This window comes from Lissotriton helveticus, chromosome 9 (genome assembly GCF_964261635.1).
Source record: "Lissotriton helveticus chromosome 9, aLisHel1.1, whole genome shotgun sequence".
In the NCBI taxonomy this organism is placed as follows: Eukaryota; Metazoa; Chordata; class Amphibia; order Caudata; family Salamandridae; genus Lissotriton; species Lissotriton helveticus.
The window spans coordinates 1,066,349,784-1,066,376,790 of NC_136070.1; the positions used below are offsets into that span (position 1 = coordinate 1,066,349,784).

The window sequence follows — 27,007 nt, forward strand, 5'->3', positions numbered from 1 at the left end:
GTAGTGCAGGCGCGTTAACAGGTCAGGTCTAGCGCAGCCTGGCTCTCCGAAGCCGCCTCCACAGGGGTTGATCTATTGCGGGACCATTGCAGGAAGGGCTCCCAAATGTCTCTTGGGCGCGCCGCAGTCGGCATCAATTCCCAATAAGAACCAAGCTGTGCATGCCCATACGTCACATCAGCCAACCAGTCATTAGTTTTTGATGGACTTTAGATACAATCTTTGTAGGATTTCTTTTTCTTTTTTTTTTAATGTAAGCACTGTTCTAGAGAACTTGTGGCTTAGAAGGTGCCGTAGAAGTCTGCCTTTGCTAAATCCTCTGCTTCTCAGGGGAGCAGAGCTAAACACAACCAGCAGGAATCTTCAAAAGGTAAAATGTGGAACTAGTCATGTTTGGCAAAAACCTTCATAATTTACGTGTGTAGGAAATCTGCCTTTTCTGCATATTCAACCTGGATTTTTCACCTTTCACTGGACCCTATATTGTAGCTGGCTTTAGAAATGTGTGCCCTTTCTACTTGCTAACCAGTAGTAAAGTGCTTGTGCTTCCCCTTTTACTATTTGCCTGTACGTCCCTAGTATATGGTGTAAATGTTGCACCCAGGGCCTGGAGGTTAAAAACCAGTAGTGGACTGCAGCACTTATTGTACCATCCACTATAGTGGCTATGCAAGTAGGGCTTTTGGCCTTCCACTGTTGCCAGACCGTAGCAGTGTAAAACATGCACCACTACCTGTCAAAATAATACTATTTATAAGGGAGGTTTGTGCCTGTCAAAAGGTTTAAGTCATGGATTTTAAAAGTGGGATATTACCTTGCCCCTTCATTGACAGTGCCCTAAGAGCTATTTTACTGTGGCTGGCCTATCTGCCCTATGTAGAAAACCAGAATACAGATTAAAATATTAATACTGGATCTCCGGAATGGGACCACGCAGAAAATAGTTTTCAATTATTTTGAATAGTTATTAACCCCTTTGATGCTCATGACGAGCTCAGCTCGTCATGAGGTATACCTCTAGGGTGCTCATGACAAGCTGAGTTTGTCATGACCACACCCATTAACATTATGGCCCAGCACAGCAGAGGATCCTCAAGAGCAGCCAAGGTGTTAATCCAATTCAATGGAGAAGTCGGATTTTTAATAATTATTAAGTAAAAGTAACTTTTATAAAATTTCCTTTTTCCTGCCTGGATTTCCTGGGACTAATTTGCAGTGGCTCTACAGCATGGGTACTCACAAACTTTCTCTCGGGGCCGAATTTACAGTGTGGTTTGTGGCCGAGGGCCGCATCGGTGGGGGCGGGGTCATTTGGGGGCGGGGTCATTTGGGGGCAGGGCTAGAGGGGGTAAAAAAAGACCACTGCCGTTTCAAAACATTACTAGACAGTGCTGTATTTCCAAAGCAGGTTTAACTGCATGCAGCACATGTTTATAGTATTTTTTTATTAGCAGACAGAGCAATCTTAAGTGGGATTGAATGGCAATTTGCAGCAACCGGATATTCAGCACATGCCCAGTGCAGCACAGGCTTCAGATGTGAGTTCCTGTTTTGATCTGGTTTAGCACTTAACTTGCCAATAAAACAATCCCCTTTTACAGTCCTTATTTTGATCCACTCCGTATTATTCCTCCCCTAGAATGAAGGAAATGCTACTGCATCTCTATTTTTTTTAATTAAACACAATTTGACAAAAGAAAAACTTCCCATCAGAAACCCTGAAACAAGTTTTCAGTTTTTGGCTAGTATTATTTGAAATGCAAATCTTTAAAAAAAAAAAAAGGAAACTTATAGTTCTTTTACACAGGGCATTTTAATTAAAATAATTTTGGGTAGGGCAGGTGGCAGAGGAGCACATCATGGCAGTGTGTCTGGGACATCGTGGGCTGTGGGAATGCGGAAAGGACGTAAGGCGGATTTAATGACAGTGTTTTTCAGTACAGAACCTTGCAATTGTCAAACACCTTCAACCTAAGTCCTTGCTGCAAAAGCCAGTCCTTCCCCAAGAACAAATCAATACATACTGCAAAACAGGTGTTCACCCCTTTTCAATCCATGTCATTTAAGTGAGGTCAATGTCAGTTATGTCACCCATTCTACCCTGCCACTTTGGTGAATCCACCTTCATGGAAACGTGTTCAGGTGGTTCGGCGGGAGTTGGAGGTATCAGGGCACCCAAGGTGGATTGCAGTTTAAGGTTCCCTTCCCCATCTTCCCTGCCTCATCTTTATTTCCCTGCCTCATCTTCACGTTCCTGCCCCATCTTCATTTCACTGCCCCATCTTCATTTCACTGCCCCATCTTCACTTCCATTCCGTTCCCTCACCTCTCTTTCCATCCCTCCCCAGTCATCTCCCCTCCCTTTCCATCGCCTCTCCCCTTATCTCTTTCTCTCCCCCCCTTGTCTCCCACTCACTTTCTATTTGCTTCTCGGACCCCTGTTCAGCGTGCTTCATTGCTGTGCCGGCACAAATTAAGCACGTTTGCTTTCAGTCCCCTGAGCTCGGGTGTAGCCCACGCCCACCCCTAGTAGCTAACCTGCAGGCCACAGGACAAAGGATGCTTCCAAAATGCATGTCTCCCCCCAGAGCCCTCTAACATGCACACGCCACTTTTCTCTTGTAACACACTGTTTGCTACCTCTCACATTTTGTTTGCTTTCGATACTTGCTCAAGTGCAACCATTGCCTCATGTAACGTGTGTTGTTCTTGTGTTTGAAAGTCCTCCATTTATTGCAGTATTATACCGTGACGTGTACTTTGTACGCTTTTGTAACCTTCACACGTCACTTTTTCCTACTGTATTGCACCGTTTCCTACCTCTTGTATTTTGTTTGCTCACTATTGTCACTTTTGTCTCATGTAATGTAACGTTTGCTTTTGTAATTTGTTCACACGTAAGTGTTCTCATGTATCAGCTCTGTTCTCATTGTGAGGCCTCTGACACCTTCGTGTAAAGTCCGCGCGAGAGAGCAATGTATAAATAAATAAATAAATAAATAAATAACTAAATAAAGCTGAGGGGTGCCCCCCCCCCCCACCCTCGACAACACACTCCTTCATGCACGGGCCTCGCACCTTGAAGTGCCCCTCACCCGAGCCCACCCCTCACACAATATGACTATGATTCACTCACCTATCAAAGCAGAAGACTTTACGGCGGTAGTCAAGATCTCCGTGGCTGGGGGCAGCGAGGACTTCCGTGACTATTCTCCCGGGCTGCTGCAAGGTACGCGCCGGAGGTGAAGATTCTTCCCGGCTGCTCCAATGCGAGGGGGCTGCTGCAGAGAGGGCCGTCGACGTCACCACGGACACAGAAAGCTCCTTTAAAAGTCAGCTTCAACAGCGCTAGTTACAGCTGACTTTTAAAGGGCCTGTGCTTCGCGCCGGTGCCGGGGCTGACGTCACAGGGGTGCAGTCCAATGAAAGGCAATCAAAAGCAAAGAAGATGGCCGCACGAGCAAACGTTGTGAATACGTATTCAATACGTATTCACAACGTATGCGCCTGCGGCCATCTTCTCTGTTTAACGTTAAAGTTTATCCATGCACAGGGTCCGCGGGCCGCCAATTAAGGCCAGGCGGGCCGCCACCGGCCCGCGGGCCGTACTATGAGTACCCCTGCTCTACAGCTTCTCACAGCCAGTGATTAGCCTTGAATAGGTGTGCAAAACGTGTGACATTCCTTCAAGGAGCAAATAGTAAGGGGACCTGAATGAGCAGAGATGACTCCTCTGAACCCCTGTCAGAAGTGGGAATCATGGTTGGTTGAGGTATGCACCCTGGCCAGGCAGAGACCACCACTCTAGTCAGGGTAAGCTAGATACACAATAATATAACCTGTGCTCACCCTCTGGTAGCTTGGCACAGAGCAGTTAGGCTTATCTAAAGAGGCAATGTGTAAAGTATTTGTGCAACACACATACAGTAACACAATGAATACACCCCAGAAAGACTCCACACAGGTTTAGAAAAATACAGAATATTTATCTGAACAAAACGACAACAAAACCAGTAGAAGTTGAAATATGATTTTTTAAAGATTAAATAAAAAATTGTGCTTAGAGGTCACTAGTGGCCAAAAGGTTACTTGAGGTCGTGGGGTACCAGTGCAAATCCAAAGTTCAGGTTGACCTCGATGAAGGGAAGGCCGGCTTCAGGGTCCACACTGGGCCGGCTGAGAAAGTGCCTTGGATGGAGCAAAGCGCTGACGCTGAGGGCTCAATGTGTTGATCTTTTCCATGCAGTCGGGTTGCTGCGTCGTAGTCTAACTTTATTGAAGTGAAGGCAATGCATCATCATTGAGCCGTGCAGAGCGTCCGCATCGAAGGGTGATGTAGCAGAATTTCTCACGCAGTCGATGCAATCTGTCGTCTTTTGATGAAAGCAGCTGCAGTACCCACTACTGAGGCTCTTTTATATCCCTCAGACTTCAGAAAACAGGAGGCAAGCCAGCAAGTCCTTGGAGATCACTTGGAGAGAAGGCAGAGTTGCTCACAGCAGATTCAGGGAGCACCAGGCAGGGCGACAAGCAGAAAAGCAGTCCAGTTGAGTCCTTTAAGCAGCACAGCAGTCCTTCAGACAGAGGTTCAGTTCAAGATCCAGAAGTGTTGATTTTAGGGGTCAGAGACACAAGTAAAGTGCCTTTGTTGTAGGGGGTAACTTCAAAGTAGCTCTCTGAAGTGCACAAGGATCCCTTTCAACTCAGTCCTATGTGCAGGCTAACCCTGGGGGCTAAATCCATTTTATTGTGTGATAAAACGACACAGCTTTTTCAGAAGTAAGGTGAGGCAACTCTTACTCTTCCTGCCCAGGAAGGATATCAGAATACAGATGAGCCCTCTGTCACACCCAGCCCTTCCTGTCTTTGTGGCTGTCTAGAGGGAATACACAAAGAGTAGCTGTCCCCTAGCCCAGATGTCTATTGAAGACAGGCTGTCAGGTACAAAGAGCAGTAAGGACAGAGACATGTCCACTTTCTAAACGTTTCATTTCTAAAACAGTAATATTAAATACAACTTCACCAGCAAGGAGGATTTATCATTACCATTCCAAACATATCAAACATGGAAGAGCCACTGCTCTCTGATCAGGAATTACAGCTTAAAAGTAGATTAAGTAATTCCCAATGCTGGCCTCTGAGAGGGTAGGCCTCACACTAATGAAAAACAAACTAGGCTGTTTGTCACTACCAGGACATGCAAAACATAAAGGTACATGTCCTACCTTTTACTTACATAGCACCCTGCCCTTAGGGTTACTTAGGGCCTACCTTAGGAGTGACTTATATGCAATAAGAAGGGAGTTTAAAGCTTGGCAAGTAGTTTTAAATGCCAAGTTGAAGTGGCAGTGAACTGCACACATAGGCCCTCCAGTGGCAGGCTTGAGGCGGGTTTAAAAGGCTACTTGTGTGGGTGGCACAATCAGTGCTGCAGCCCACTAGTAGCATTTGAAGTACAGGCCCTAGGTATATTGTATAACACTCTCCAAGGGCCATACCAATACAACAAATATGCCAATCAGGTATTCACCAGTGTCATCATGTTTAAGGGAGAGGCACATGCACTTTAGCACTGGTTAGCAGTAAAGTGCTCCGAGTCCTAAGGTCAACAAAAGAATCAGAAAACATGGGAGGCAAAAGGTTGGGGGAAAGACCACCCTAAGGATGGTAGGTCTAACAATGCCACAGAATATGTGGATTGGGGGCTGTGGGCATCCTTTTGACACTACAGTGTCAAATCCTGCTTGACAGGTCTGCTGGGTTCACATATAACACTTGGGGGGCACTTTAAAGGGAGAGAGCAGAATGTCAAGACAATTATTTGTGCATCCACTGTCTGGTCATGAAGACATTGCTTTTGTCAGCCAAACTAATGTCTCCGGGTTTATTGTGGGTACAGTATCTGCTCCAAACTGGATTTTAGATTTGCATGTGGGAGGAGTCTAGGAGTTCCGTAGAACACTCCCAACGCTCACACACAGCTGTTTAGTGTGGCCAAAGATTTTTGCAACCTTGAAAATGCAGAGACACATTGCATTTGTGGCCTGTTTGTAGTAGGGCATACAGGAAATATTGATAAAGTGGGTAGGGGTGACTGATGAAACGTTCACCCCATTGGTTAGTGTGGGGCCAGGAGTCACTACCCACTGTTTGTGCCAGGCATTAAGTGTTACATCTCCAGGTACCCACATCAGCACACTTGATGAACCTGTCATAGATCAGAAGAGAACTTGACTTGGCCTGCTTTTTGTGACCTGAGAAGAGCCCTGAAAGACTGGACCTGCTCCCTCCTGTTCCCAGAACAAAGAAGTGCACTCCAAGGGTCAGTTGGCTGACTCCTGTGGCTAACGGGATGCAGCAAGCTGCAAGAAGTCTTTTTCTAGAAGTACCCACCTCGCCCGTGGCAACTGGACCTGGACTGGATCCTTCTGTTGTCCTCTACCTAACACCCTGTGAGACTCTTAAGTGCCTCCACTTGTAGTGTAGTTCTTATATTCCCAATAGGCTTTGTGCATTGGAATAATATACACTATAGATTTGGCATAGGACTGAGGTCAGTATCTCTCTATCGAGTATACTAAACTTAATTGTGTTTGACAGCTATCTCAGAGGTCACTAGAAACTTTCTCGAGTACACAAGAAGGGATTAGTTTCTGACAACCGCATAAACATGACAACTTTGTTTTCCCAATAATCGAAACGTATCTTCAGAGTCGTGGAAACAATAGATAACTATTTTACTCAGTCAATCGTGCATGCTTCGTTTCTACAGAGTTTGCACAGAAATAGAGAGACGGGCGTTTCAATAAAAGGGGTTTATTGAACAGTCTTCTTTCTCATGCAAGAGAGGTGAACTGCTACAATCGTTACACAGAATTCAAAGTATAATGCGTACAGCATAAATAGTAATATAAAATAATACTGTAACAGCATTTTTTGGTGCTATGACATATAAAAATACATACTTAAATAACACAGGCTAAAATACTCAACTGGTGCTTCTAAAATACGCATACCCCAATGTACCTAACCTAGGTCTAGTACGAGGGAAGAAGTACGTTTTGTCTTTAGCATAGGTTTAGTTTTGCCAAGAATTGCCAAAGGTTTCTCTAGGTTCTAATCAGTTCCATACCTTAGAATGAGAGAGGTTGGTATCTCTTTCATGGACTCGATTTCCCAACACCCCGCAAGGGGAGTCAGAAACACTGGAGCTGGATTTCTCGGCAGGAGGATGACCGCTTCTGATCAGTTCGTCAGCTGGAGAGTTGGCTTCCTTCGGTACTTGCTGTAGCGAGCTGCGTCGGGCAAGTAGGTAGTCGGACTGCACCGAACCACACCGTGCTTTGCCATAGCAAGTGAAGGTATATTTATACCTTGAAGGTGTTTAGGAATGCCAGCTTTGACGTAAAGTTGGGCATAAGAACATCATGAATGAACCCCTAGGGAATAGATGTTCATGCATAATAAATGAGTTTTTGGAGAAATCAATATTCAAGCAAGGGGAAGACCCTAACGGCTTAAGAGTCTGGTTTTCCAGGAAATCGTTGTGACGTAGATGAACGGATGGAAGTAGCCATGCCTGTATTTGGGCAGCATGGGAGCTTTAGAAGTGTACTCCTCTGGTGGATTGGGATTTGAGAGACTGAGTCCGAAGGTGAAATATTTGACCAGGACGAGCATTGTAGATGTATCCGACGTGCACTTCATCACTGTCAGCTTTAAATTCTACCTAGGTCCTCGACTACCACAATCATTGGCTATCATTGGCTCTTGGCTTCCTCAATATCTGCAATAAAATCAAATCTGGCTCACCTGCAGATCCCCTTAAACCTGAAACTTTTAGAGAGGCAGATTGGACAGTCCTCGGCCCCCTCAGAGACATTATAAACCTGTCCTTCTCGACAGCCATCATCCCCACTAGATGGAAGCAAGCCTGGGTCTTACCCATAATAAAAAGCCCTGTCTGGACCCGACCCTGCCTGAAAATTTCAGACCGATATCTCTCCTCCCATGGCCAGCCAAAGTAGCAGAATCCCATGTAAATACCATCTTGACCAAGTTTCTGACGTCCAATTCCATCTTGGACAGGTCGCAACATGGATTCCGGGCTGGCCATAGCACCGAGACAGCACTCCTCAGTGTGACAGAACACCTTCGGACCATCTTAGACGCTGGTGGAACGGCAGCACTGATTCTTTTAGATCTCAGTGCTGCCTTCGACACGGTGTCTCACGAGGTGCTGTTGTTCAGGCTCAAGGAGACCGGGATATCCGGGTCTGCCCTTGACTGGTTCACGGACTTCCTATCAGGCAGATCGTTCCGAGTCTCCACCCCCCCTTTTCTCTCAAAAGAATGGCCCATTGAGCAGGGAGTGCCCCAGGGGTCGGCCCTCAGCCCCACCCTGTTCAATGTGTACGTTCAACCTCTGGCAGAAGTAGCCAGGAGACATGGAATGTCACTCGTGTCCTATGCTGACGACACCCAGCTAGTGGTGGCACTGAATGACGAAAAAGGTCTCGGCGCTCATAACTTCAAACAGACTCTCGTTGACATCACTAGCTGGATGACGGCGAACTACCTCAAGCTTAATGCAGGAAAAACTGAAGTTCTGTTGGTGGGAAAAAAGACAGCTGCCTGGGGAAACAGCTGGTGGCCAGAAAACCTCGGCCAACCCCCAGAGCCGAAAGACTGTGTAAAAAATCTGGGAGTCTGGATAGACTCTGCCCTGAACTTCGCCCACCATACCAAAAAAGTGGCGCCCACTTGCTTTGGCATTTTACGAAATCTTAGGCCAGTATTAAAGTTCTTTCACCATCAAACCCGCCAGCTGATAGTTCAGTCTGCCATCCTCTCGCGGCTGGACTATGCCAGTTCCCTTCTGCTAGGGGCTAACGTAGCAGAGAAAACCAGACTCCAGCGAGTCCAGAATGCCGCCGCCAGGGCCCTGACCGGACTTTTGCCCGTACGTCAGTAGCTAGCGTTGTAGTGTAGTTCCTATCTTCCCAATAGGCTCTGCGCATTGGAATAATACCTACAGCAGTAAAGGCCTAGGCCAGACGTTAACTAGGTCTACTACTGTCGATACTAGACTTAAGTTTTGGGTTTGCCAGCGTAGCTCAGAGTTCGCTAGAAACTTTCTCGAATGTTCAGGAAAGAATTAACTCCCCTGATTAGACAAGAAGGGATTTAGTTTCTGACAACCATAGAACATGACAACTTTGCTCTCCCCTAATCAAGAGTGTATCTCCAGAGTCGTGTGAGCACAAGGCAATTATTTTACTCAGTCAGTACGTGCATTCTTAGTCTCATCAGAATGTAGAGAAAAGGAAGAGACGGGCGTGTTCAATAAAAAGGTGTTATTTATTGATCAGTCTCTTTTCTCGTACAAGAGAAATGGATCGATATTATTGCAATACTTATAGTTAAGTAAAGTGCATACATTAAAAGCAATAGTATAAAATAATACTGTAAAAACATTGATATGGTTTCTGAGCCATATGATGTTTAAAATGATTAAAATATATTTACATACACATATACATTTGACTAAACGTACTCAACTGGTGTTTCTAAATACGCCTACCCCGTGTACCTGACCTAAGTCTAATGCGTGGGCGGGAATAGAAAGTTACAGTTTAAGTTAAGTTTGTTTTTGCCAAGTGAATAACTAAAGAATTCTCTGTGAGGGGTTATTCAGTTCTGTACCTGGAATTTAGGATGAATGAGGAATGGTATCTCTTTCTCTGTTCTCGATATTCCAGGCCGCCTGCGAGGGCTGCCTGAAAGCGCCGGTGCTGGGTCTCTCGGCAGGAGATAGCAGCGCGTCTCTCAGCGCGTCAGGAAGGCGGGGCTGCTGCCAGCGGGGTCTGCTCTGCTCTGCTCTCGGCTTCGGCAAGTATGGCTGCTCCGTCTCGTCACCACGCGTGTGTTTGCATAGGGCAAGATCGGCAATATTTATACCTTAAAGGTGCCGAGATTGACGTAAGGATGGACATAGATACGTCAATAAAGATGTCATACGACTTGCTCGTTAGCACATTCGTTTACTGAAGTTCTCTGTGAAATCAAAACAATGGCCGCACGGATTTTCCAGGTTGTCATAGGTTTGATTTGTTATGAGAACGTCGTATGCCTTATCAGGGGCTGGAGGAATTTCGCTTGTCTAATTAGATCTCAAGCGTTATGACCTAATCAGATAACACGTTCCTGTGCCGTAGTGTGACTGCGTCAGATAACGGTATCTGCATCATGGGGGCTTGTCTTGCCTCATGGGCTGACTGTTAGTTAACTTGATAGTTAGTTTAACCAGAATAGGGTCAGGAATAGGGGGATCAATTCAGAACCTATAGGAATACATGACACCCACTCCACGCTAACTATGGTCATATTTACTAATCTATGCATAGTATAACATAGTACAACATACTATAGAGTATAGTGTATACCTTACCACCCCAAAATACATAAATGCACTTTGAAATTTTCAAATATACTGAAAAATTGCAGTCATATATTTTGTATGCACTTAAGCTATGAATTAAACGCTAAAGTAAACACGCATTTGTATACATTATTGCTTATTTGGTATATGAGAAATGCACATGAAATGGCTCTTAATATGGCTATACAGAAAGAAAGTTCGAGACCATTTCATCACATAATAAAATGTTTGTGAACATACCAGCGGGCAACTAAAGTTTATAAAGTATCTAAAAATAGAAATCTTAGTTCTCTTGGAATAGTTTCTTACTTTAAGCAGAAGATAAGTGTCCCGAAAATTTTGTAAAAAATAATTTGGGGCTGCTAAAAAATTGCTGTCCGTGAACTGGTGGGAAAAATTGTTCATGTGACTTTATTTTTAAAGTTGAAGGCCGAATTCAGGGAACGCCGTGTGCGAGCTTGCTCAAAAGTCTCTATTTCTGTTCGGGTGAGAACATCATATCATTAAGGCTTTCGAAAAAACTGTCAACAGCTTCATGGGAAAGTTCCACTAAGTCGGAAATAGGTGTAACCATGCATTCGTGCGCATGATTGTCTCCATTGACATTCTGATTCGCATTGCTGACAGAAGGTCGTACCTGTTCGATGCTGCTTTCATCTTGAACTTCACTACTCTTCAATCGTAGTGGTGAAGATTCCACGAATGCCGTCATCAGGATTGGCAGCCTTTGAGGGCAGCACAAAGCGTGAACCTTGGTAGGAACCAACAATGTATCTGCATCCACTGGCGCATCCGATTGTAGCGTCAGACAGGTGTCTAACACGCATTCTTCTCCGCATAGCAGACACCTCAATACAGGTAAAACACACCTTTGCCACATTGGTCGAAATGATAGAAACCAAGTCATGTTCAGGTCTCTAAGCCGGGAGAGTCCCAGGATTTTTGATATCCGGTCCCGGTATCCAATGGCTAGGATTGTATCTTCCATTGTCGCGAGAGTTTGATCTGTGACATGGGTTGCCATAACGAAAAATAAGGACTAAGAATAGGATTCCTGCAATTAGTCCCAGGATCAGGGGAAGTCCGCCAAAAATCGAATGGACGAAATCTGGAAAAATGCCCAGTATGGCTTTGAATGGTGTTAATGCCATCGAAAATACTGTCTTAAATACCTTTGAGACCCCTGTGGTATCAGAAATATTTAAGATTTCGCTCAGGATTTCCGCGAAATGTACGGGGGAATTAGTTGATAATAATGTATGTATCTCTGCAGTCGTCCTTGCGACTTGTAGATCATACGTTTCTTTTGATGACGTGAGCCTTGTAGGCGTCTGAAGAAGCACTGTTTTCATTCTGCTTAAAGTATCTATTCGAATAGAAGTAATTTTCAAATCGGGCCATGCCCTTGCCTCCCTGTCTGGAAAGGAGCTGGGGAACAATGAGCGTCCACAGCACTTGACCTTCGCAGTCGTAGTTACTAGATAAGGAGTCCCGGGCATAAGACTACAACATCTGCGGTCTACAATAAGAATGTAACTCCCATTATAGAGTCTTTGAAAGAATGGTTCTATTTCAGTTGCAGGTGCGCCTTGCTGGTGACATGAAAGGTTGTATGAATTCCCTTCACAGGCTCCATGCAAACTAATTCCGTTACACAGAAGCGTGCCGCTTAGTGACATAGCACAATTGTTGCCACTAAGAAACACTTTCTGTCCTTTATTACTGACACATGCATGTGAATAGGGCAGGTTCCAAGTTGTTTTAATGTACCCCTTTCCCAATTTCTCATACATGCCAGCCTGTATATATTTTTGGCAGTATTGAAACCTGAAGGTTGAGATTGGAATATTTATGATTCCGTGTATTATCCATTCACTGACAGGTCGTTCTGACATTGTCATTGGTAATCTTTCTAGTTTTTCAATGCTCAAGATTGTATAATCAGCACCCTTTTGCGCCATACCGATTTGTCTATCAGTAAGGTTAAAGATTTGGAATAGTGACGTTGTGTTGATTAAACGCCAAGGCACATAGCCTGAACGCAGATTTTGTAACGACCAGCCAAGCTGTACAATAGAACGCAATTGTGACTGACCATGTTGTAATAACAGTAAGTCTTGCGATAATATATCGATTGCTGACGACACAATGCTGTCCAATGAAAAAATTCTGGAGGACAGAGTCATTAACCCATTGTCCACTACAGAAAGTGATTTTTCCAAATTAATACGGTCAATTTCCCGTATTCTCTCTGCTGTTTCAATTTGAGTAACCTTCCAGGCCTCATTGTATGCTGCATATACAGAGGCTGCTATGAAACGCTTTTGACGCTGTTTGCGTGGTCCCAAAGTGAAATCACGCAAGTCAGCACCATCAGTAAGTAAAGTTAGGTGTTGCTTTATTTCTGGCAGTGTGGAAGTTTGAAGCCATTGAAGGCATAATTTGCCCACACTGTAGGTTGTTATTATCCCTGGGTGATGTCTTTGGGGATATCTAGGGTCTGGCCTGGTCATTTTGAACCCCTGTGTTTTATTCAGGAATCTGTCTTGACCGTTATTTGTATCTGTGGGCCAGATCAACCACTGTTTCCAATCAGGATGTGTTCTGTTTTGGTTTAATATATGGTTTACGTCTATCTCTTCATCTGTATCAGAGCTATTGCTAAACATTGTTGGCTTTGGAATAGACGGTTTATTTAAATCTTTGATTTTGGCTAACCCAAGACAGGTGGTTTGTTGAATAGTGTCATTTAAAAATATCATTTGTTCTGGGATCATGCAGGCTCTAAACAAAGCTTCTATACCATGTACTTGCCATTCTCTTGTTCCCCCACCACTTTTCAAATCAACATTTTTGTCCCAATAATCAAATCCAAAAGTATTCATTTTTTCAAAAAATGAGTCTGAATATAACAATTTTGTGTTGGTTATCATCGTTTTCATCCCTGTCTTGTTTGACAATTTAAAATAAAATGTTTCAGCATTACTTGTGTTAAAACCTGAAAAATATGAATATTTGTCGTAAACGGTTCTGGAGCTCCCTTTTGGAGGTGTTGCACAATGTTCCCATTGATTATAATTTAAAACATTTCTAGGTTGTGCAGATCTATGTAAAAAGTGATTACCATAGTGGTTATAGCAATACATACTGTCATAATTTGTAGAACCTTGCAAATAATCATGTTTGGTAAATTTAGCAGACATTACTAAGTCAGACATCATATTATTAATGCTTTCGAAGTCCCAATCATCAGCAAATGAGTTTGGTTTTGCAAAGTCATTCAATGAGATCTTAATTTGGTGTGAATATTTCAGGATCTCGACCGGACCATAAATTTCATAGTCAGTGTTGTCCCAGGCTACCCCACCAGGTATCGGATTGGCTGTGAAGTTGGCTGAAGAAAGTTCTCTTTTCTCGACGTGTGAAGATGTGTGTGGTTTGAGGACCAAGTTGATGTTCTGACTTGCTGTGTCCATTTTAGCATATTTTCCCTCAATGAAGCGTCCCAAAGTTAATACCATGATGAGCCAAAGTATGAGGATAAATGCACCAAAACCCACCCAAAATTCAATCCATGGAGAAATCAGATATGTTTCTTTCAGTTGGTTCAAAAGTTCTTTAGCTTTGTCTTTAAAGGTTTTTGATGATGGCTGTGTCTTTGATTCACTGAAGCCTTCAGAGGAATCATCGAAGTTTATGAAGTAGCCGGATGCAGTTCTGTCAATTGTTCCAATTGGTTCAGGATTTTTGTTTCTTGCATTTTCACTTGGTACTTCATTGTAGATTGGTGTGTCTCTGCTAAATGTTTTTATTTGGGTTTTCAGAGGTCTTAGTTCTATTGCATTGTTGCATAGTCCTTGTTGTTCTTCTGTAGGCGTTTCGAATGTGATGAGCCTCTTCGTTAGGACCTCTGTATTGGTAGCAAACCTTGGTGTTCTGCTACTTATTGGGAGTCCACTTGGCCTACTGTTTGTTATCGGCCACATGTTGTGGTTTTACCAGGTCGATGGATACAACTCGGTTCTCCTTTTTTCCAGCAAGTGGCGGTAGTACAACTGATCTTGTCCCGTTGACAGACAAGACAGTAACTGCTTTTCTGTAAGAAGGCCCAAATTCCTTCTTTACCGCGATCTTCTCCCTGACTAGATCCCCGACTTTTGGAATCCAGACAGGTCTTGCTGGGACAGGTGGTGATTCTTCAGTGGTTGTTGGCTGTTGTTTCAACTGTATGTTGCTCAGGTCTTTTCTTGTTTTGTTTAAGTCCTGCAAAATAGCCAAACGGTCTTTGACATCAAAGCTTTTTTCTTTAACCACTGAAGTCTGACTGTCGAGGTCAGAGATAATCATTCTAGTTCCAAATAATAATTCGTACGGACTGAATCCCTTCAGAGAATTTCTTGGCAAGTTATTTAGACTACGTTGGACACTTATTAGATGTTTGACCCACCCAGCTCCCGAACCTAATATCCTTTCTATTAAAGATTGCTTTCTGCCTTGGTTTTTTCTTTACACCATCCCGTACCCTCAGGAAGGAAGTGAGAAGATTCCCGCTGGGCTGTGCTTATTTGGCCATGTTTCCCCCCAGGCTGGTGGGCCTGAGTGAAAACAATGGTCAAACGTAACATGCTCTTAGCGTATATGCCATTTAGACTCGCAAATCTTTGTATAACAGTCCGGACGTCAGCCGAGTGCTGAGGATCTACATTATAAGTGGAAACTAGCCTGTATATGTTAATCGCAAGCCATTCTTTTTACTGGTCATATTATCTGCCGTAATACGACGAGGTATCAAACTCTTTCTCTCCCCACTGCGATCTCTATTGCAGTTTGGGCAGCGTTTTACAAACATGGTGTGATGCAGGCTCATGCCTGGCCACCAGTACCGTGATTGTAATTCTTCCAGAGAATCTTTTAATTTATGGTGTCTGAGACTCTCTCCCATGTGTGCGTCTGCGATTAACAAGTGTCTCCTGTCCATGTTTGGAATCACTCTATCCCCCACTCCAGGGATTCGAGCAAAAGGGACGGAGTTTGCATCTATTATGTATGTGTAATTGAGTGGATAGTTGATCGGTAGTGCTGAGCAGTCGCCTTTTGATGACGTTTTCACCGCCAGCACTGTTTCACCGTCAATGTATTTTAATGTACGCTTTTTTCGAACTACGGGAGCCGATTTAGTGGCTGCCGCTGCGGCTGTTTCAGCCAATGAATTCCCTACAACGTGAACGCCATCACGCTGATGACTCAGTGAGTGAGTCACGTGAGTCTTTGGTAGTTCTTTTTGTAAAAGAGCTATTTGTTCCCAGAGCAGTTTCTGCTTTATTGGTGCATCTGTGTTATCTTTGTAACCGTTTTGAATCCATGTCTGCAAATCCTTGTTGTATGATTTGACGCAGTAATATGAATCTGACACTATAAGTGTCGGGAATTCGCGATCCGCATTATCTAGCGCCATTTTCAATGCTATTATTTCAGTTTGTTTTTCTGAATTAGTTTCTACTGAGTGTGATTTTGTTAATAGAGGTCTTAGTTTACCTTCGCGCCACACTTCTTTTGTAATCTCACATGTGGGGTTGTATGCTTGTTCTCCCCAAACGGAGGGTTGAGCATGTCCGTCTGTATAGATTACACAGGCGTAATGTCGTAGAGGCAGAATGTCGATTGGCAGAGGGTATGTTTTTTCATATTCTAGATTTTCCATTTCTTCTAGTTCTGGATCAAGGAAGTAGTATACTTTGTCCGTTGTGATTGAATTTACCCATTGTAACCATTCTGGATCCAATGTTGTTGTTGGTAAATTACACGGTGTTGTTAATGCCTCAAAGGCTGATTCAGCTGTTCTGACTGTGATATGTCTACCGTCAGCTATGTCTTTTTCTCTAGCTATTGCAGTTTGAACTGCATGAACAATTTTTTCTTTGTTGCTGAATCTCTGTTCAGCTTTTGTGTACAAGTGTGATTTGAATGCAATTGGTACCTTTTCTCCCTCATTAGAGGTTAGGTATGTGAATCCGCATCTCCCTGGGATGACTCGAATCACAAGATTGCGTGTGTTATCACGTGTTTCTAATTTTGTTTTAATTAGCATGTCTGTTTGTAAGGATCTCAAAATTTCTGTGTGTGTTTGAGTCCAACAGGATCTTTTAAAGTCTGGTTTAATTAGATCATAAAGGGGTTTGACCCTTTCTGCGTAATTTGCAATGTATGTTCTTCCGAAATTTAGGAAGCCTAGAATCGACTAAGTTTTTTAGTGTTCTAGGTGCTTGGAGTACGGCACATTTCTCTAGAAAATTGTCAGCCAGGCTTTTGCCTTCACTTGATAACTCATATCCTAAGAATAGGACCGTCAGATGGGCAATTCTGGACTTTTTAAAGTTGAATTTGTAACCCTCTGCAGCGAACCCAAGTATTATGGTGTTCACTCTTTTCAAGTGAGTCTCCAAGTCATCATCTGTTAAGTAAATGTCATCGACATAAGATAATGCTTCATCATCATATAGTTGTAGTAATTCTGTTACTCTCGCTGAGAATACCCCCGGGCTGTTCTTGTACCCCTGGGCTAACCGACAGAATTGTTTTTGAGTGCCATTTACAGAGAATACAGTTAAATATCTGCTCTCTGGTGCTATATTTTGACAAAAGAATCCATTGGAGATGTCCAAGGTAGTTTTGTATTTTTTGCGCACTATGTTATTCATTAGTGCAGCACTGTGTGAGTTTTGCACTGCAAAAGTTTTGCAACATGTGTTAAGGTGTCGGTAATCCAAAACTAGACGATATGAGTTGTCTGGTTTGGAGACCGGAAACAAAGGATTGTTCATTTGTGAGGTGCAAGTTTCAATCACCCCCTGGTATTCTAGCTGATCTAGTATTTCATTTACCTGTTTTTTAGCTTCTTGCTTAATTGGGTACTGCCTTTGTGCAGTTGGTTGTGATTTTAACTGGATTTTGTGAGGAGGAGAATCCTCATCCCATCCTACATGATTTTTATATAAAGCAGGTGCTAGAGCCACTGCCCACTTTCTAGCAAGTGTATATTTTTTATGAATCGGGATTTGATTCGAGAAGGCAGGCATAATTACTTCTTCGCCATGAGGGCACTCCCTGACAAACTCTGGTGGCCAGTCTTTTTCAGCTAGAAGGATATCGTAGCCCTTGGAGAGATTATCCCAAAATAGTCCCCTTATCTTCCTAGTCTTATCTCCCTCTATACGTAATGTTATCTCGTATATCTTGTGGGGTTTGCTAACTCTGGTGTCTGCAGTTTCCACTTGAAGATATTCATTCGTGTCCACTGTCTCCAGATGATTCATAAGGACTTTGCGAGCTATGCTCACTTCTGCTGCACTGTCTAGCATTGTCTGAGCCCACTCTCCGTTTTTCAGTTGTGTCCTCAGTATTCTCGGCATTGTTAACTACCTTGATACTGGCTACCTTCTTTTTTGGAAATTGTAATTTCTTTTTTAGTTGAGCAGGTTCCTTGTCTTTGGACTTGGCGTGCTCTTCTCTTTGTTCTGATCGTCCTCTTCTTTCCGATTTCTGCGAGGAATTCTGAAAAGATTGAGAGGGACGCGTATCAATGTCTTGATATCTATCAGGTTTTTTAATATTATCCCTATTTCTAAGGTTATATCTTTTCCCAGAGGGGTCACTCTGGGGTGACCTGTGTCTCTGGTTCGGAGATTTCTCTCTTCGCCTAGGAGACCTTCCTCGGGACTGGAATTTCTTTTCTTTAGGATTGGATTGTTTGTTTCCATCCCAGTTCTTTTTTGGTGTATTATTATTAAAAAATATTTTTTCAGGACTTTCAGTCAGTTGCGGTTTTACTGGTATTCCACCTAAACTGTCTCTACCTAGTTCCTCATAGGATTTTTCTATGATTCTGGCTATTTCAGCTGGTTGGTCTGCTATATCTGTCTCTTTTAACCTCTGGCGGATCGCCACGCTTGCTGCTTCACCTTTTATGTTGGCTAATAATATAGCCGAGACCTGCTTGAAGTCTTTCAGTAATTTCATACCAAGAGTTAAAGCAGGCTCTGGACCGTATTCGTCTTGAATTTGTTTTAGCACATCTGGTATCACCGAAATGGATGGAACACCGTGCGTTTTTGTGTAGATGGAAGCAAAGACTGTACCCCAAGTGTCACAGTCCTCAATGTGTGGAGCGATTCCCATTGGAAGACAGATAGTCAGTATCCTGTGTTTTTCCAGCGGGGTGGTGTCAGGAAACACCGCCTCTATTTGGGTAATTTTCTGTGCCAACCAGAATGGTATTTGTTCCCGTTTAGCCGGTACTTTACCTAGGCAGGATTGGATGTTCTGTGATGTAATTTTATTTGTGTTCCCCTGGTGAGGGGTCAGCTGTGGAAGTTTAATAGCTGGCTGAATTGTTGAATTCCGCATCACATACTGAACTAATTGTCTATGTATTTTTATTAATTGTTTTAGTTGTACTAAAAGATCTGCTGCAGGCATTCTTTCGAAGTCTGGATGTGGTGTGTATCCGGCTAGTACCGGCCACGTTGCTCCTGGTCTACCTAAAGGACCGAGCCTGGTGATGTGATTATTATGTTTTAGGGCGCCATCAAATAAGAGAAAATGCTCTTGGAATTTGAGTGGTACTTCCACCTCCTCGAAAGGAGTGTACTCATTAGGAGGTTCCTCTATTTTGTAATAGTGGAAGTACTTTGTTACAGCATTAGCTGCTGGAAAATGTATCCATGAATAGTATACCTCTGTCTGCCGATATTCGTGTGCCTCAATTACGAATATGACTGTGCCACCTCTAGGTGTCAGTCCATTTTCTATAAGCTTTAGGGTTATAGATCTCCTTTTAATGACCGGAATGAGTATTATCTCCGGGTCTGCGTCTTGCATAGTAGCATCCGCTGCTGCGAGTTCAGTTGCTAATCTAACTGCCTCTCTTTCGTCTTCATTGTCTGACATTTTACTGTCCTGAAGGTTATTTTGTTTGTTTGCAGATCAGGTTTCTTACGGAAACAGAGATTAGATGCACAATATTTTGGAACTGTTTATCCTTCAACGTTGACTATACCAAGAACCATACATAGGAGTTCCCTCCTGCGAGGTTTTGGAGGATATAACCTTTCACCCACTCCAGACGTCTTTGGAGTATGTGGGAAAAGGGGTCTGAGTGAGAAAGCACGACTGAGTTACTCTAAATGTCTTACGTTAGTTTTATCGCCCTTTCCAAACGCGTTGGGCGCCATGTAGTGTAGTTCCTATCTTCCCAATAGGCTCTGCGCATTGGAATAATACCTACAGCAGTAAAGGCCTAGGCCAGACGTTAACTAGGTCTACTACTGTCGATACTAGACTTAAAGTTTTGGGTTTGCCAGCGTAGCTCAGAGTTCGCTAGAAACTTTCTCGAATGTTCAGGAAAGAATTAACTCCCCTGATTAGACAAGAAGGGATTTAGTTTCTGACAACCATAGAACATGACAACTTTGCTCTCCCCTAATCAAGAGTGTATCTCCAGAGTCGTGTGAGCACAAGGCAATTATTTTACTTAGTCAGTACGTGCATTCTTAGTCTCATCAGAATGTAGAGAAAAGGAAGAGACGGGCGTGTTCAATAAAAAGGTGTTATTTATTGATCAGTCTCTTTTCTCGTACAAGAGAAATGGATCGATATTATTGCAATACTTATAGTTAAGTAAAGTGCATACATTAAAAGCAATAGTATAAAATAATACTGTAAAAACATTGATATGGTTTCTGAGCCATATGATGTTTAAAATGATTAAAATATATTTACATACACATATACATTTGACTAAACGTACTCAACTGGTGTTTCTAAATACGCCTACCCCGTGTACCTGACCTAAGTCTAATGCGTGGGCGGGAATAGAAAGTTACAGTTTAAGTTAAGTTTGTTTTTGCCAAGTGAATAACTAAAGAATTCTCTGTGAGGGGTTATTCAGTTCTGTACCTGGAATTTAGGATGAATGAGGAATGGTATCTCTTTCTCTGTTCTCGATATTCCAGGCCGCCTGCGAGGGCTGCCCGAAAGCGCCGGTGCTGGGTCTCTCGGCAGGAGATAGCAGCGCGTCTCTCAGCGCGTTAGGAAGGCGGGGCTGCTGCCAGCGGGGTCTGCTCTGCTCTCGGCTTCGGCAAGTATGGCTGCTCCGTCTCGTCACCACGCGTGTGTTTGCATAGGGCAAGATCGGCAATATTTATACCTTAAAGGTGCCGAGATTGACGTAAGGATGGACATAGATACGTCAATAAAGATGTCATACGACTTGCTCGTTAGCACATTCTTTTACTGAAGTTCTCTGTGAAATCAAAACAATGGCCGCATGGATTTTCCAGGTTGTCATAGGTTTGATTTGTTATGAGAACATCGTATGCCTTATCAGGGGCTGGAGGAATTTCGCTTGTCTAATTAGATCTCAAGCGTTATGACCTAATCAGATAACACGTTCCTGTGCCGTAGTGTGACTGCGTCAGATAACGGTATCTGCATCATGGGGGCTTGTCTTGCCTCATGGGCTGACTGTTAGTTAACTTGATAGTTAGTTTAACCAGAATAGGGTCAGGAATAGGGGGATCAATTCAGAACCTATAGGAATACATGACAGCGTCATCACAAAACTCCACTGGCTCCCAATGGAGAAAAGGATCCATTTTAAAACGCTTTGCCTAGCATTCAAAATTTTAAAAACTGCCTCCCCCCCCCATGCTATGCCCACTCCTTTCAACTTACGTTCCCCGACGCACTTTGCGATCTGAAGGACAGAATTTAGCGGTCATTCCTCGCATCAAACTAGCTAGGATGGGCGGCCGTTCATTCAGATACCTGGCCGCAAAACTCTGGAACGGCCTCCCAGACCAGATACGAGTTCTGAATGATCTGCTATCCTTCAGAAGAGCCATTAAAACACATCTCTTCGGTTAAATCTGTATTTTCTCAGCACGCTTCCTCACCTCTGTCATTTTCTAGCTCTCATACAGAAAGCGTCGGGACGCCCCTTGGCTGGGGCAGCCGTGCGCTATACAAGCACATATAACATTAACAACATAAACGTTGGCGCTTTTTGGCGCTATTTCTTCTTACAACTTTAAACATTTATAACTCCTGATCCCCTTATTGGTGTTTTGTCATTTTGTTTAGTAAATTTGACTCTTCTAATTCAATTTAGTATTTGTTTTGCGTTTTGACTTTATTACGGTTTTGGTACTGGATAAATACTTTGCACAATGCCCTAGGTTGAGCCTGTCTGGTCTGCGCCTTTACACAATGCCCCAGGTTGAGCCTGTCTGGTCTGCGCCTTTACACAATGCCCCAGGTTGAGCCTGTCTGTTCTGCGCCAGAGCTACTAGGTGGTTGATCTCAGATCAATTTAGTGACTTAAGTTCACGTTGATAAGAGTTGTGCTTATTCATTGAGGTAGATAGTCACCCACCCCAAAATATACAATTTCTTACAACTCGCAATCCTCGGATTTTAGCATGTTTATATGCATCGCATATTATGGAATTTCGTTCAGTTGTCAGATACAACTCATATGCATTAGGATTCCTTTTGTCGCCAATTTTATCGAGCATGTACATTGCTTGAATTGAATAAACAAATACAAATATGCAAGAAGTATTGCACTGAATACGTTCGTGTAACATAAAGTGAAACAACGATTTAAAAATGATCGAATATTCCATAGCTAAAGAGAAAATGTTTTTCAGAAATCCTCAGACGATTATTAAAAGAGTACAAAATACACTGATGTAAATGGCAGGAGAGTTTAAAGGCCAATTAATAGTGAAACAAAGTAAGCTAAGATAGTGATGGCCTTTCTGTGGTTTTAGCATTTGCTTTGCTGTGGAGATAATACTAAATGTTTTCAGTACTTAAGAACGTGTTCCTTGTTAACAGGAAATGATTACAACATGCATATGAATTGATGCGAAATCTAATTAGGGGATGGTCTGCTTACAGCTAACATTGAGAATCGCTACCATGCATTTTTGCTGGCATGAGGGTCTGATCACACTGTAACGTAACTCTGAACGTGCTGTTTCAACTTCTCTTTTAACTTCTCACGTGCACAGAAGCAAGTCTTCCATCTGACTGAACAATGGGAGCTTTTCATCAGAGTCCAGAATTGTAAAAGTTTGTAGGAATGTACTAATGATAGACAGCATTTTCAATTGAAGACAGTAAAATACTTATTACAGAATTCAATGATCACCATTCAGCCCGTTTCAATCAAGTCTTGTTCCATTTACTATATATATAATAGTTTAGAAAAAAAATTTAGTTATGTACGCCGCAATCTTCCCTATATTACTACTTCCTGCAGTTACTAATTCATATCCTATTGGAAAGGGATGGACACGAATTCTGAGGTGATTAAATTGCATGCTTATTTGATGGGATATGTTGAGTAAGTAGTTTGGAAAAGCACAGAGTAAATTCTTAGTTCAGGTTTATTACTAGGAACACTCATCCACAGCCTTATCATTAGACTTTGTAACCGTTTATGAAATCTAACTTGACATCTCCTCGGGTCTCCTCGTTAAGCTTCTGGTCCCAGGGAAAAATAAGATACTTCCTCACTACAGCATTCCCTCTAACCAGAAAAAATATCACTTTAATGTAACCTAATATTTTAGCTGTCTCCAGTGTGCATTTCCTCCACCCACCTTTTTGAGGTTTATGTTTCTTTATGACACAAACTGACGACCCCAACTTTCACCCTAAACACAATCTATCAAATTCAAGAGAATCTTTGTCACCGGACACCTCTGTATCTTGGTGAATGGTTCATCCCGTTGTTTTGTATCTTGTTTGCTTATCGATCTTAAAGACAAAATTATCTTCTAGTGTACTAACTTATGTATTATATTTTGAAAAATGTTATCATAAGCAATGCCCCGACACATCTAACGCCATCTTCTTTTGAAATGAAAGCGAAACTGATAGAATGTGCTTATAATACTGGAAAATGCATGATGAATCAGTTATACAAATATAAGAGGTGCCTGCATATGCAGAAACCCAAGGGGTTAAAAATCCTAACATTGTTTGCCAAAGAAACAACTTGTCCTAGATAGTCAACAGTTTCACTTTGCAAATGAAACAGGTAAAGTGTCTGTAAAAGTCGAAGTTCTTTGCCCCATGGTCTTAATAGAAACACCCATGATTTCAGCCATTTGTTTGGTGTTTGCTATCAGATAACAAAAATTCACTCTCCTTAATTTGAAATGAAACTGCTGCCTCTGTACTAAGTAGTTTGTATTTGGGTCCCCTGGAGGAGCACAGAATTGTTAAACCACCAATCTTCTTTTTCAAAGATAACTATCCATTGTAATACAAAAAAACATTTTTATATTTTACCAGTAAAAATGGATACTTAACCGACCCCAACTGGACAATTAATTATGTTTTTTTCAATGGTTTCCAAGTGAAGCAATTATAATGCGTTATTGTTGTCTTTCTCTAAATCCCAGGTACTGGCAAAAATAGTTTGCTGTCTTAGATCTGTTTCAAACTGTTTATTGGACAATGCTGATACTCGCACTGTGGTTAATATTGTGTTATATTTGAGTATGAATAGTTGGGATTGCAACTGACTTCTTTGTAACTACATACTTGGCTGCTTTTTACAGTAGTAAAATTAATTGCAAGCTGTTTGTGTTCTACAGTCTGATAATGAAAGTGGTGAAGAGAAGGATGGAGAAGAAGGCCAGCAGAAATTCATCGCTCATGTTCCAGTGCCTTCACAACAAGAGGTGAGCCATAAGAAAAATATTTTGTTTTACAGTGATGCTTATAATACATGTTTTCTGCCGATATTAATGCTTTAACAAGCAATCAGCCCGATTCTCAAAGGCATATGTATACTTTATAATAAGTTTACTAATAGTTGGTATTTTGTATGCTGTTGCAATGCAACCCCAGGGTCAGAGGGTAAAGCCAACACCAAAACACTTAACTGCTACTGGAATCTGTGAGATCCCATGTGACGCAATATCAGTGAATAGGCTCTACCACAGTATAATATGATCCACTCTTAAAGTATATTGGTGTTAACATTTTTTGTTCACTATGAATATGTCCGCAGCACTGCCCTTGTCATAACTTATCAGAATAAACTTGTCAGACCTATGGCATCTAATAGAATTTTTCACAAAGAACCAGTCTGTCCCATTGCCTTTATCATTGACTTGTCAACATAACCAACTCACGCTTGCTGAATGGAGCATAAGATTTGTCTCAAGGCAGCCATCGGACTAACCGGTATAAAATGTATTACAAAGCTACAGCTGGCAAAACTATATATACGCCTCCCTCAGAAGGCCTAACAAGTATTCTCACAGTGTTGTTGGAGGATATACCAAATCCCTTGCCTACTACTGTAATCTTTAGGATTCAATTTAATAAAATATCTGTCTCACGGCTTTAATACAGTGTATTAATCCTGCTATAAAGGGGTACATGCTTTTCACAATAAATGTGTTAAGCCTACTGCCTTTGTTGTAACTTTTCATGATAAATCGATCAGATCTGTCATTTGACATATTGCATCATTAGCTTGTCATCATAATTCGCTATGGCCTACTGCATTGAGATTTCCAACAAGACACGAAGTGCAGTGCAAGAACTCTTTTTCAGCAGAAGCAGACTACATCTGCCCAATCAAGTGATGTAGCAAGGTAGAACAAAATGTGAGTGCAGCCAAAGCCTCTCTCTCAATAGTATTTCTTGGAGGTCTTTTTCTGCTGATCACATACTTTCTGGTGACAGCTGTGTGGTCAAGCCAGGCCTAACAAGAATAGGTATTTATTTTCATTCAGGTAAATGATGGTAGTTAAAATGAAGCACTGCCCAAAACTAAGGTCTTAACAGATTTTGCACAGATACAACCCCGTAAATAGTTTTATTGGGCCGAGGTAAGGCAGTAAGTTTAGAATAACAAGGAAGCCTACATGACAATATTGTCCTGCAGCTGGGGATCACATGTCTCTGTTATCTTGGTAAGTCCTCGAAATGTGTTTTTTATAATTATAGGATGTGTTCCTCCATCAGAAAAGGTATGTCAGATACAATGTTACAAATGTATCTAGTAATACATCTACCTTGCAAATGAGCATCTATCAAAAATGCTTTAAAAACCCACTGCGCAAAATGAACTGGATGATTTCATGTTGGCTTAAGAAACAGATCCCAAAATCAAAGCAGAAGTATCCAGGCCTGCCAGGACGCATGCACTTCCAAGTGCTCACACCCCCACCAGGGGATAACTAGGCCCTCTTGCATGGTGTTCAGGGAAAGGCCTTATCCAGTCAGCCAACCAGCACAGACATGCAAATCGTAACATGCATCTCCAATGCAATGTTGTAAATAATCTTAAAGATGAAATTATCATATTACCATGAACGCTATGAAAGAAATGACTATGCATGTAGCGTTATTGGATGGTTTGAATGTGTTGCTATTTAATTGCATTGTGTTTTTAGAAGTTGTTGCCTGTTGATATTAATATTGTGAGTTACTAATCATTGCATTTGGTTTGCAAGTTATGGTTTGCATGCCTGTTAAGCTCAACATAACTTGCAAACTTTAGTGGTTTTTTATATATATAATCATTCATTACTCTTCGTTAACTGTGGTTTTTGAAGTGAATTTCTGCATTTTTTTTTGTTTTTTAAATATACCTCAAGATGTTAGGCCAATCCGAACCGTAACTTTTTTTTATCATATACTACATCTACATTTTGCCAGGCCACGCACTGACGCAAACCTGCCATGGACAGTCACCAACTGCTGCAGACAGCCTTTGACCATGTGCAATACGTTTGGTCACAGAGCCTCAAAGTCTTCCACCCCCCCCTCCCGGGCAGTGCCTTTGGCCATGTGCAGCAGAGGATGGCTGAAGGCTCAGTTCTTTGGCCAGGTTCCGCATCCAACCTGCTGTGGATGGTCAACTCCTGAAGCATATGGCCTTATGCTATGTGCTACGGAGTTGACCTTTGTCTAGCTTTCAGCTAGGCTATGGTCCAACCCGCCACAGGTGGCCAAGTCACTTGTGCATGGGTTTTCCAACCCTTGATCTAGGTTTGCGGACCTTGGGCTGCATTGGGGGCCATGAATCCCCAGCTCAATCTGCAGCAGAATTTTTCTTCAAGTTGCAGCCAGCCAGTAAGAGCTTCAGCTCCACAGACCCGAAATGGCCGAAAGGAGAAAAAGTTGGGCAGTTGGGTCCGCAAATGGTTTTCTTTCCAGGCTTTGTGGACCCTATGCAGATTATTGCCCACATATCTCTTGCTTAATTGACCGCTTGGCTTAGTTTGTTTCCTACAAAAACACTTTTATAACACTAATATCTCGAAAGTTACTGAAGTGTTAATACCAAACCAAGCAGTGGCACTTCTTTGAGTAAAGATCTACTTTCATGCAAGTTTGATGTAATTGAGTTAAGTCGTATTTCGTCGGTGAAAATTAAACATACCTATGTCAGTTAAATGGGAAATGCCTCTTCATTGACAGCTCCCGTCCCCTTTGTTTGGCCACTGGCTTAGTGGAGATGCATGAAACTTA

At 42.4% G+C, this 27,007-nt stretch overlaps 1 protein-coding gene across 1 annotated transcript in view; it reads left to right on the forward strand.

Annotated features, from left to right (window-relative positions):
* Positions 1-27,007, forward strand: part of ISY1 (ISY1 spliceosome associated protein) — a 204,018-nt gene that overhangs the window by 166,114 nt on the left and 10,897 nt on the right. Inside the window, exon 10 of the mRNA XM_078661431.1 lies at positions 24,112-24,198. Coding sequence (XP_078517557.1) covers positions 24,112-24,198 — 87 coding nt within the window. The remainder of the gene's footprint in view (positions 1-24,111; positions 24,199-27,007) is intronic.